General features: G+C 49.0%; 1 protein-coding gene across 5 annotated transcripts in view; it reads right to left on the bottom strand.

Moving 5' to 3' along the window:
- The window catches only part of LOC102163557 (phosphatidylinositol-binding clathrin assembly protein), a 39,696-nt gene extending 27,238 nt beyond the window's left edge, over window positions 1–12,458 (bottom strand). For 2 of the 5 annotated variants that reach the window (XR_014835203.1, XM_085007570.1), the window contains exon 1: window positions 12,097–12,445. Coding sequence is in view for 1 of the 5 variants with exons in the window: in XM_005674025.4 (XP_005674082.2) it covers window positions 1,719–1,797 (79 nt within the window). In the remaining 4 variants the exon portion in view is untranslated. Of the gene's footprint in view, window positions 1–1,718; window positions 2,071–12,096 lie in introns of those variants that run through there. The other 3 variants (XM_085007572.1, XM_085007571.1, XM_005674025.4) reach the window with 3 other exon arrangements.
- Between the last annotated feature and the right edge of the window lie 502 nt (window positions 12,459–12,960).

The following is a 12,960-nucleotide window of genomic DNA, read 5'->3' as shown; positions in this document are numbered from 1 at the left end:
GGGGTTGTTTAAGCCCAGAGACCAAGGTATTAACCATTATGTCACACCGCCTCTCTCAAGAAAAGTGGACACTCAGAAGCTTTCCTCGTGGGGTCTCCCCACATCTGACCCTTTTGTTGGCATCCTTTTTCTTCTTGAGTCCACGGCCCTGCAGCTTTGTACCTGACTTATTGCAACAGCTTCCTGATTTCCTGCCTAAAGGCTATAATCACTCATCAATTGACCTCAGATAGCCCCTCAGAACTGTTTCCTTTTCATATTCAAGAACAACGATTACCTACTGTTTATCAATTCAAAGCTTCTCCTTGCTTTCCAAACCATCGATAAACTCGCATGAGAAAACAACTTCTTGCCTAGCACTTAATCATGACTCAGTGATTTCATGTACGTAGCACTAGGATAGGTACTGAGGAGCAATAAGCTGGCCCTGTGGAGTCAGGTTCAATTATTCAAGAAGTGTAAACACTCAGTGTACACGTGTAGTTCGTGCCCATTGCTGTGCCCTGTTGAAGGTTACGGAGTATGAGATTCTGTGATTTGTTTATGTCTAAGCCTGCTTCATTTTTCTTTCTATAAAGTTTCCTCTGCTAATTTTTGGTTTCGGCTTTCACAGGGTTTCAGCCTCTGGACTGAATCTGGCAGCTACCATGGTTCCATGCATTGTTCACACCCCTAACCACTGCGAATCCTGAGAAGTCCATTCTGGCACGTTTCATAACAATCCAGAACTGGAATCAATCTATCTATCTATGTAGATATATCCAGCATATTTATGGGGCCTGTTCAGATAGTGTTCAGGAAACTTTAAAATTATATACAAATGCAATGAATCTGCTCAAAGGTTTTTTGTTGTTTGTGTGTTTGTTGCTTTTTAGGGCCACACTCGTGGCACATTGAGGTTCCCAGGCTAGGGGTCGAATCAGAGCTGCAGGTGCCAGACTACGCCACAGCAATGCTGGATCCGAGCCGCACATACCACAACTCACACAACGTGGGATCCTTAAGCCCCTGAACCAAAAAGGCACATCCTCATGGATACTAGTCGGGTTCCTTACCCTTTGAGCCACAAGGGGAACTCCATGAATCTGCTTAACTTAATGAGGTGTTAGCTGCTGCCCTACAGACACGTTATCATGATGGCAGGAAGATAAAACTTCAGAAGGCAAATTACTCAATTATGTCAATGAATCATTTAGAAGCAAAATACCGAAATAAAGAGGGGCTGCAAAGGGTGACTCAGCAAGGCAGGTTTCCAAAGCAGTAGCGTTTATGTACACCGCCTACCGCACACGTGGTTTAGGAAGTCACCGCTGGCCGTGAGGTCAAACAAGGGAGAGTAGGCCTGGCCTGGGAGTCTGCTTCGTCTTGGACCAACAGACCATTTTAGGAACCGAGACCCTCCTCAGAAACCGAGCTTGTTATTCTCCCGCCTCTTGGATCCCAGCAACCACGAATCACTGGCAACCAGAATTGTGTCTGCAGTGCGAAAGGCCAGTGGTTGTCCTCCGGGCTGGGGGGCGGCTGCACAGTGAGAAGTCGGGTGGCGGCGGTGCTGAGCGGGGTGAGGCGAGGGGCCCGGGCGGGAGCTCCTGGGGCGGGGTCCGGGGGGGTCCGGGGTCGGGGGGGGGGCGCGCCTGGGGGGGCGGGGCGCCAGGGGCGGCAGCGGGATGGCGCCACCCCCGGGCCCGAGGGCGCCGGCGGCGGCCGCCGAGACTCACCCGCTAGGTGTTTGGGCTCGGGTTCGGTGGGCTCGTCGGTGGTGGCTCCGAGGGCAGCCTTGGACGCGGACGACCCCATGCGTGCGTCGCAGCCTGCCAGCCACGAGGCCGATGGCGGCGAGGGCGGTCCCTCCTCTTCCGGAGGCGCGGACGAGGCGGGGGACCTGCGCGCCTGGCGCCGGACGGACGCGCGGGGAGCCTGGGCTGACGGCAGAAAGGCCCGGCCGGCGGCAGAATTGTGAGGTGAGGCCGGGGGCAGCGGGGCGCCGCGGCCGGCAGGGGTGCTGGGCGGAGCCGCGCCCCCGCGCGGCCACGGCGGGAAACGGGCGCCGAGGCCCGAGGCCGCGCCGTGGACGGCGCCGCGCCGCGCGCCGCTCCCGACGGAAGGGCCGGGACCTTCAGCTGCGCGACCGCAGGCCCCGGCGCCCCGCGTGCGCTCGGCGGGCGTCAGCCCCAGCGTTGGGGCCGCGGACCAGCCCGTGCTCCTTGGGTACCTCTAACGCCGGGGACTCCGCAGCCGTGTCGCGTCCATCGCGCCTGAGGTCGGTAAGGTGCCCTCTGGCGTCGTACTCTGGACGGGTGCGGCCGGAGGGTCATCCGTTTCTTGGATCCTGTCGAAGAAGCACCTTTTGGCTTCAGTGATTGTCTCTCTCTTCGTTCTGTCTCCTGACTTTCTGCTCTTATCTGCATCATTCCGCCGCTTCTTGCTTGCAGTTTCTGTTGCTCGCTTTCTGGTTTCTTTTTTTCTTTTTTCTTTTTTTTTTTTTTGTCTTTTTTTGCTATCTCTTGGGCCGCTCCCGTGTCATATGGAGGTTCCCAGGCTAGGGGTTGAAATCGGAGCTGCAGCCACTGGCCTATGCCAGAGCCACAGCAACGCGGGATCTGAGCCGCGTCTGCAACCTACACCACAGCTCACGGCAACGCCAGATCCTTAACCCCCTGAGCGAGGCCAGGGGCCGAACCCGCAACCTCATGGTTCCTAGTCGGATTCGATAGCCACTGCGCCACGACGGGAACTCCAGCTTTCTGGTTTCTTAAGGCACGCGGAGCTCCTTAAGAGTCTTCTTTGGTAATATAGGACTTTAGAGTTGAGTGCTGCTTCTCCTGTCGAAGAAAATGTTTCTTGCTATTTCCGTCTTTTAAACTTTGTCGAGATGTGTTTGATCGACCAGAATATAGGCCCTGTGAAGGTACATGTTTTTGGTACCCTTGAAAAGATTCATATTTTTCTGCTCCATTCAATGTGTATTACAGTTCTTGACGTTTTATCACAAGGGACAAAGGCTCCGTTCATTTGCATTTTTAGAGCCTTTTCTGCCCCCGTACTCCAGGGCGGAGACCTTCTTTTGCTGTGGCTTCACGTTCGCCCATCAGTGCTTCTACAGAGTCTCGTCTTCTCCTGATCCCATTCGGGACAGTGTGCGCTTCCAATGAGGTATTTTTCATCTCTGGAACGTCCGACTGAGGCTTTTAATATCTTTATTTCTCTCTTCATTATGTCCATGTTTTGCTTTAAATCCTTGACGGTGTCATAATATCCATCAAGGTTGTATGCGGGTTAAGCAATTCCTTCATCTTTGGCTCTGTTTCTATTGACTTATTTTTCTCTTCGGTATGGGTAACATTTTTCGCCTTCCTATGTAATTGTGTATAGATGCCAAATATTGGTCATTGACTTCATTGAGTGCTGTGTCTTTTATGTCTTCCTTTGAGGAATGTTGAAGTTTGTTTACACAGGTACAGACATGACTTTTATGTCACTTTTATCCTTTCAGTGCATGTTTTCTCAAACTTTATCTAACTCACACATCACATCCTTCACCCATTGAGTCTACAAATATGTAGCATTTAGTATACTCGCAGTTCCGTCAACATCACCAAGATCAGTTTACAACATTTTCGCCACCTTGAAAAGAAACCCCAGACTTATTAGCCACCATTCCTCCTTTCCACCTAAACCTTCCAGCTCTAGGCAACCACTGTTCTACTTTACGTCTCTAAATATTTCCCTTTTCTCAACATCTCATATTAAAAGGAATCAGTCAATACGTGAGGCTTTGGGACTGGGCTCTTTCACTTAGCATAATGGATTCCGGCTTCATGCCTGTTGTACCATGAATCAGTACTTCACTTCTTTTTGGAGTCAAATAATACTCCATCGTACGGATCTTCAACAGTTTATCTCTTCGTTCATTGATGAACAGTTGGACCGTTTCCCTTTGCAAACTGTTGTGCTTACAATATGTCTTTCAATACCTGTTTTCAGTTCTTTTAGGCATATACCTAGGAAGGCAGTTGCATGGTCATGTGGTAATTCTGTGTTGAACTTTGTAAGGAACTGCCAAACTATTTTCCACAGCGGCTGAACCATGTTACACCCCACCAGCAATGTATGAGCATACCAGTTTCTCCACATCCTTACTGATACTGGTTTTTTATTTGTTTGACTAGAGCCATCCGAGTCGGTGGGAAGTGGTATCTCTTTGTGATTTTCATTTACTTTTCCCTGATGATTAATGATTTAGAAGATTTTTTTCACGTGCTCATTGACGATTCGTGTGACTACGTTGGAGAAATGTCTGTTCTGATCCTCTGCTATTTTCTTTTTTCCTTTTTTTTTGGCTGCACCCATGCATATGGAAGTTCTTGGACCAGGGATCAAATCCTCACCACAGCTGCAGCAATGTCAGATCCTCAACCTACCGTGCTGAGTCGAGGATCAAACCCATGCTGCCACAGAGACAAGGCTGGAACCTTAACCGGCTGTGCCACTGTGAGAAATCCTCTTTTGCTAACTTTTTAATTCTTTCCCCTTTTTCAGCTTTATTGAGGTATGATTGACAATGTGACGTTTTCTTCTAAGGTGTGCAAGATGAAGACGTAATATGTGTTTACACTGTGAAGGTGCGGGGAGCCGAGGAGATGCAGGGACTCGAAAAAAGGACCTTGCCTGATGGCAGAAAAACCTGAAGGCAGGTTCCCAACTAAGGAAGGGAGCTCACCTGAACGGTGCATGCCGAAGGTGGGCTCCTGGTCAGGCCGAGACCTTCCAGGACGGTGCCAGCCGAGGGCAGGCCTCAGGTTACGAGGGCAGGCCTCAGGTTACACAGCTCTCATTTTGATGCTGATGGGGAAGAACTGGGGCTTTCCTGGGAAAACAATTTCCATGTTTGCGCCAGAGAACAAGGATTGTTTCTCCGGGTGACCTAGTCTTTCCTGTTGTTTTATTTGTTATTCAGGTATTTCCTCAGTCTTTCCTGATTATTTGCTGATTATTCTTAATTTTCCATTCTTATTTTCCTGTGGTGATTTGTGATTTAACAAAGTTACAACGATAATATAAGAATTTCATCCTAAAGGATTTTCCCCCATTTAAATCCAACTTAGTTAGAACATAGTGTTTATCTACTAACTAGTTATATAGTAAACTTTAGAGTTAGGATTGTAATGAGGTTCATAGAAGTTAGACATATATTATCCAAGAAACCTAGCTGTGAGTTTTGTTCTTGATTTTAAAAGCTTTTAAGTGATAGCTAGTTAAGTTGGTTTATATTTTCTTAACACTGTCTCCCTGCCATAACGCTTTAAAGATAAGCACCAGTCTAAAAACAAGATTTGTGAATGCCAAGTTCTTGTGTCTGTGACCTCTTCAACCTGTAAAGACTGGCTGGCCATGGGATGCTTTGTACTGAGTCTCCTCCTTTCCACACGATGTATTGTACCTAATTGCCCCTAAATTGTACCCGCCAAGTTTAGTTAAAACAAAGATCTTAAAACATGATGTATAGCTGCTATACCATGTAATAGTTAACCAATGTACTTTTAACACTGTGATGTAATCTGTAGCAAAAAGCTGTCTATATGATCAACCAGTGTTGCCAATAAAGTTTGAGCAGTCCAGCGCCCTGAAAGAAGGGACAAAGAGGCTGTCTCCGTATGTACATTTCACCGACACGCGTCCCTCTCCTATCGGGAAAGTGTAAAGTCCCTGGCCACCAGAGCTGGCCTCCAGCATGAAGGGATCACCACAATCAAGTTAATCAATTAACCCGTCTGTCCCCTCCATACCTACAGTATTTTCTGTGGTGAGAACACTTAAGATGGAATCTTTTAGCAAATTTCAAGAATACAACACAATATTATGAACTGTGGTCATCATGCTATACCTTAGATCCCGAGAAATCATTCATCTTTTTTTTCTTGCTCTTTAGGGCTGCACCTGCAGCATATGGAGGTTCCCAGGCTAGGGGTCCAATTGGAGCTACAGCCGCCAGCCTACACCACAACCACAGCAATGCAGGGTCCCAGCTGTGTCTTCAGCCTACACCACAGCTCACGGCAACACCGGATCCTTAACCCACTGAGCGAGGCCAGCGATTGAACCTGTGTCCTCATGGGTGCTAGTCGTTTCCACTGAGCCACAACAGGAACTCCCCATTCATCTTTTTTTAAAAATGAATTCATCTTATAACAGAAAGTCTGTACCCTTTGACCAACTTCTCCCCATTTCCCCCACCCCCTCAGGCCCTGGAAAACATCATTCTAATTCCTGGTTATATAAGTTCAGCATCTTTAGGAGTTCCCACCATGGCACAGCAGAAACAAATCTGACTAGGAACCATGAGGTTGCGGGTTCGATCCCTGGCCTGGCTCAGTGGGTTAAGGATCTGGCCTTGCCATGAGCTGTGGTGTAGGTCGCAGACACAGCTCGGATCTGGCATTGCTATGGCTGTGGTGTAGGCCAGCGGCTACAGCTCCGATTGGACCCCTAGCCAGGGAACCTCCATATGCTGCGGGTGTGGTCCTAAAAAGACAATAAGACCAAAAAAAAAAAAAAGTTCAGTGTTTTTAGATTCCACATATAAGTGAGGTCATATATTGTTTGTCCTTCTGTGCTTGGCTTATTCCACTTAGCATAATGTCCTCCAAATTTATCCATGTGGTCACAAGTGGCAGAATTTCTCTCTTTTTATGGATGAATAATATTTCATTTTACACATGTTTTCTTTTCTTTTCTTTTTTTTTTTCTTTTTTTTTTTTTTTTTGTCTTTTTGCCATTTCTTGGGCTGCTCCCACGCCATATGGAGGTTCCCAGGCTAGGGGTTGAATCAGAGCTGGAGCCACCAGCCTACGCCAGAGCCACAGCAACACGGGATCCAAGCCACGTCTGCCACCTACACCACAGCTCACGGCAATGCCGGATCGTTAACCCGCTGAGCGAGGGCAGGGATCGAACCTGCAACCTCATGGTTCCTAGTCGGGTTTGTTAACCACTGCACCACGACGGGAACTCCTTTTTCGTCTTTTATCTTTTCAGGGCCGCATGCACCTTTCCCTTGCGCATCTCTCACCAGACTCCACATTGTTTACATAGCTTGACTATTCTGGATGATGCCACAGTAAACATGGCGACACATATGTCTGAGATCCTTTTATTTCCTGATTTCATCTGTTGTGGGATTATATACCCAAAAGTTGGATTGCTGGGTCTTATGGTAGTTCTACTTTTCATTTTTTTTTGTATATAATGATTTTTATTTTCTTCCATTTTAGCTGGCTTACAGTGTTCTGTCGGTTTTCTACTGTACAGCACAGCAACCCAGTCTGACGCATCTCCCTGCCATTTTACATAAGGGCTATAGCAGGCTACGTTCCCACCAGCACTGCACCAGAGTTCCCCTTGCTCCACATCCTCAACCTTTGTTATTTTTTGTCTCTTTGATAAGAGCCATTCTGACTTGTGAGGTCATTTCTCATGGTGGTTTCGATTTGCATCTCCCTGGTACTTTGTGATGATAGCATCTCTTATGTGCCTGTTAGCCATCAGTATGTCTTCTTCGGAGAAAAATGCTTTATCAGGTCTCAGGCAATTTTTTGTTTCTATTTTTCTTTTGTCTTTTTGTATTCTAGGGCTGCACCTGCGGCATCTGGAGGTTCCCAAGCTAAGGGTCAAATCAGAGCTGTAGCTGCCGGCCTACACCACAGCCACAGCAACGCCAGATCCCAAACCCACTGAGCGAGGCCAGGGATCGAACCTGCGTCCTCGTGAATCCTAGTCAGTTTCGCCAACCACCGAGCCAGGAAGGGAACTCCCTGGCCTCTGGTTTCCAATGAGAATTCAGTTGTCGATATTATTGAGGCACCCTTCTATGTGATGAGTCGTTTCTCTTTTGCTGATTTCAAAATTAATTGTCTTGGGCTTTAGATATTATAACTATGCGTCTAGGTATGGGGCTCTTGAATTTATCATACTTGGAATCTTTGAGCTTCTTGAATGCGTAGATTCAAGGATTTCATCAAATTTGGCAAATTTTCAGTCATGACTTCTTTTAATATTCTTTATGCCCCTTTCTCTCCTTTCTCTTTTGCTGGACTTCCCGTTATGGTTGATGTTGTCTGATGGGTCTCTGAGGTCCTGTCCCTTCGTAACTTTTCTGATTCTCAGACTCAGATAACTGAGCTATCCTCAAGTTCACTGATTATTTCTGCCTGCTCAGATATGCTGTCGAGCCTCTGCAGGTCCAGAATTTCTATTTCATTCCTTTAAAAAGATTTTCTGTCTCCTTGTTATTATTTATTTTAGGAGACATCATTCTACTGGTTTCCTTTTGCTCTTTGTTGTTGATTTATTTTTTTTTTTTGTCTTTTGTCTTTTTTTGTCTTTTGTTGTTGTTGTTGTTGCTATTTCTTGGGCCGCTCCCACGGCATATGGAGGTTCCCAGGCTAGGGGTTGAATCGGAGCTGTAGCCACCGGCCTATGCCAGAGCCACAGCAACGCGGGATCCGAGCCGCGTCTGCAACCTACACCACAGCTCACGGCAACGCCGGATCGTTAACCCACTGAGCAAGGGCAGGGACCGAACCCGCAACCTCATGGTTCCTGGTCGGATTCGTTAACCACTGCGCCACGACGGGAACTCCCCTACAATTGTTGATTTAAATTCTTTGTCTAGTAAATCCAATCCAATGCCTGGGCTTTGTCTAGGGTAGTTTCTTTTAATATCTTTTTTCCTGTCAATGGGCCATAGTGTTTTTGTTTTTGTTTTTGTTTTTTTTTTTTTTTTGCTTTCATAATTTTCTTTGTTGAAAACTGGACATTTGTAATATTATAGTATGCAGCTCTAGAAATCAGATGCCTCCTTCCCTAGGATTTGTTTTTATTCTTCATTTACTGAATGAGTAAATGTGGTACTGCCACCACATAGAATAGTAAGCGACTATTTAAAAAATAATTATGAGGTCTATGTACCATATACAATTTTAAAGATTATGTCAAATGACTAAAATCCACATACAAAAAATATAAGATGCATTAATATTAGAACTGGATAAAGACAGAAATAAAGAGAAAAGCAAAAAGGAATAGCAAAAAGGATAGTAGGTGAGTCTCTGTGAACCAATTAGTTTCCAGTCTGTGGAGCTTCCCACCCAGGAGGTGTGGGGTTGTTTATATCGGGAAATCGCCCCTCCGACCTCCTGATGTGGCCTCCTCTTGTTCTTCTGGAGTAGGGGATCTTTTTTAAGGTTTCTGGTCCATTTTGGTGAAGAGTGCTCAGTCTTTAGTTGTGAATTTTGTTGTTTTTAGGAGAGAAGTTGAGCTCCAGTCCTTCTATTCCGCCATCTTAATCCCGTCTCTCTCCAAGGTTTCTTTATTATATTACTTTTTGTGCTTTTAAACATTGGATATTCTATTTTAGTTTTGTATTATGAAAGGAATACATGTTCATTGTTGAAACTGAAATCAGTTGACAGAAGATTTCAAAAAGAAGAAGACTCTGTTTCTCTGGCCTGAACCTCATCATTTTCTCATGTAGCCTTTCAGCCGTTGTACATACATGTATATACAGCATCTTAAATGTAATTCTTTATAATTTTCAATTACGGAAAAGTTGGAAGAACAGTGCTAAGAACTCCCACGTACCCTTCACCCATGCCATTCCATTGTTAACATTCTCCCACATCTGTGCAGTGTGTGTGCATGTGTTTGTGTGTGTGTGTGTGTGTACCATTATTATCATTAGGGGTTTTCTGTACCATTTGAGAACAAGCTGCAGACATGATGCTCCATCACCCCTAAATACCCTAATGTGCATTTCTCAAAGTCAAGGATACTCTTGCACATAATCCCCACATTGGTTTGTTTTTTGGTGTTTTTTGTTTGTTTGTTTGTTTTGGTCTTTTTGCCTTTTCCAGGGCTGCTCCCATGGCATATGGAGGTTCCCAGGCTAGGGGTCTAATCAGACCTACGCCGGCCTACGCCACAGCCACAGCAATGTGGGATCTGAGCCGCGTCTGCAACCTACACCACAGCTCACAGCAATGCCGGATCCTTCACCCACTGAGCAAGGCCAGGGGTGGAACCCGCAACCTCATGGTTCCTAGTTGGATTCGTTAACCGCTGCGCCACGACGGGAACTCCATAATCCCCACATTGTTAAGCAAAAGGCCAAGCACAGGAGTGACTGGTTTGGCTTGGAAAGTAACAAGTCCTTTTTAGATACAGAGAGCCACCACTAAGAGGTTGTGTACTCTGTAGTTATACCCTGAGTGGAGCAGGGCCGAGAGACTCACGCCTCATTCGAATCCAGAAGGCAATGAGAAAGTGTCTCAGGACAGCCTCCAGGAGAGATGAGAAGGTGAGAGGGAGATGGCCTCACAAGCCTCCCATCTTGTGTTCAACTTGGATCACAAGACATCCTGCCAAGACCAGGTCCTGAGGGCAACTCCACCACTGACTTTTCACCCAGCTAAGACTTCTCAGATGCATAGGCTGCACCATCAAGGGTGCTCTAATTGATTGTACTGATAGAGGCTTATGCCAAGTCCATTCCGTTTGCTTAAGGCACACAGTTCAAGAGTGACTGTGACTGATGCCTCATGTTATGATCGGGTCCACCCGGAGGACAGACTTCAGCCAGGCTCCCCAACCGGAAGTGAGCCAGTTAAACATGTCACTGGCCCAGGCAGAGCAAGGGCGTCTGGGCAGCTGCGCATACCCTGCCCTGACCAGCCAGTAGGAGGTCCAGACTACGTGACCTCTCATGTTCTCTCCGGGTGGCACAGCAGTCTTTTGTGTACTCCTTGTACCTAGAATGGTCTCGCCTCTGACGTATGGGCCACACCAGTATCACTTTTAGGAATCATCACTTCATATTCATCTTTATCATTAATGTCCATAATGACTCAAATGCAGCATCAGATCCAGGTGACGCGAGAGCACCAGGTTAGAGCTCCCAGGGAGCCCGGGGCAGGCCTGCGAGGAACTGAGGAGCGAAGGGCGTTCATTACGCACGCACGTGGTCTAAGCTTCCTCCCCCTTCCCCACCGAATAAGGAAACATCCTGCTGGTTTTGTTTTCTTTTTAGGGCCACACCCACAGCATATGGAAATTTCCAGACCAGGGGTCGAATCAGAGCTGCAGCTGCCAGCCTATGGCACAGCCACAGCAATGCGGGATCCAGCTGCTTCTGCGACCTGCACCACAGCTCTAGGCAACGCCAGGTCCGTACCCGGCTGAGCAAGGCCAGGGCTGGAACCTGCGTCCTCATGGAGCCTAGTTGGGTTTGTTCCCGCTGAGCCACAATGGGAACCCCTCGCATCCTGTTTTGATGGGAGGTCCTCTTCTGCCGAACTGCCACCTTTACGCGCCTACTGACCGTCGGAAGGGGGGGCTGCACTGAAAGCTGAGGCTCAGTCATCCTGCTCGCTGAGTCAGTGCTCCCTTTGAGCCCGTTTGCCCTCTTTCCGCCGCGCCCGCTTCCGCGCAGCAGAAACGTGAGGCACGTGCGGATTCTCCGGATGTCCCTTCTCTGCGGCGCCCTGCCCGAGGCCACCCCCGTGGCTCACTGGCTCGTGTGTGGGTCCCACCGCGGCTGTCCTGCGGGTGTCAGCCCACACCGCCCAAGCGGACGGCGGGCCGGCTCCCTTGCCAGGCGCCGTTTGAAGCAGTTTTCCCTGAGGCGGTGCCGGCGCAGCCCGTGGCCAGGCCAGGCCGACTGGCTTGTCCTTGCGGGCGCGGCCGTCCCCGGAAAGATGGGTCCCACCGGAGAGGACAGGCGGCTCACGAAGAGCTTAGGCGGCGGAGGGGGCGTGGGGGGGGGGTCCCCGCCGGGTCCCCGCCGCCCCGGCCCCGCGCGGCCGGCGTTCTCCCACCTCCCGGCGCGCAGCCCCAGCAGCCGGCAGCCGGGCTCCCAGGACCTCGGGTCCGAGCGCGGGCGGCTGGCAGCCCCGAAGCAGCAGCGCCCGAGCCCGAAGGCGCCCGCCCGGACCCGGGGCCGGCCGCCAAGGCCTCCTTGGACTCGGCGGCGTCACACGAGCCGATTCGTTTGGGGCAGCAGTTGAGCTGCTTTTTTAAAATCCGGAACATGGAATTCTTTACCTTGCAACGCACAGGTGTTTCGCCTTGACAGCCAGAGAGGCCAAGTGCGGTGACCTGACCGTGGGGTCTCAGGAGGTGACCCGGGAGCCGGCTGCCCGGCCCCCGTTCCCGCCGCCGCCGCCGCCAACTTGCCAACGACCAAGGCGCGACTCAGGCCGTGTAAACTCGGGCTCTGGAGACCGTTTCTGACCCTTCGGGAACATCTCGTTGGAACGTGTCAACACCAGGTACACGAGTTTACATACATGCAATTAACTGAGCCAAGCCTCACTCACGGATTCACCTTGAACTCTTTTTCTGGCCACCGCAAGTTCTGTCCCAACTCTGCGGAGGAGTTTGGTTTCACTACTTCTTAACTCCTCGGCCGAGGGAGGGGCGGGCAGAGAGGAAGGACCCGCCTGCAGGGTTGGCGGGCGCTGCATGCAGAGCCTTTCTCTTTTTCATTGCGGTAAACAGTTTTATTGAGACTGTTTACATCCAATTCGCCCATTTGAAGTGTACGGGTGCGTGGCTGTTGGTGCAGTCGCAGCGGTGGGCACGCTGATGTCACCAGTCAGCTTGCCAACACCTGCGCGACCTCAAAAAGAAGCCTGATACCTTCTCACTCCCATCCCTCCAGCCTCTGGCAACCGTTAGTCTGCTTTCTGTCCCTATCCTGGACATTTCATATCAATGGAATCATACAATACGTGTTCCTTCGTGTCTGCTTTTTTTTTTTTTTTTTTTTTTTTGGTCTTTTTTTTGTCTTTTTTTTGCCATTTCTTGGGTCGCTCCCGTGGCATCTGGAGGTTCCCAGGCCAGGGGTCGAATTGGAGCTGTAGCCACCGGCTTATGCCAGAGCCACAGCAACGCGGGATCCGAGCC

Source organism: Sus scrofa, chromosome X (genome assembly GCF_054392235.1).
Source record: "Sus scrofa isolate SSC_HxYL_T2T_F1_AM1 chromosome X, Sscrofa_HxYL_maternal_Yorkshire_Landrace_v2.0, whole genome shotgun sequence".
In the NCBI taxonomy this organism is placed as follows: domain Eukaryota; kingdom Metazoa; phylum Chordata; class Mammalia; order Artiodactyla; family Suidae; genus Sus; species Sus scrofa.
Note: the sequence above shows the minus strand (reverse complement) of the source record. Positions and strands in the feature narration are given on the sequence as shown.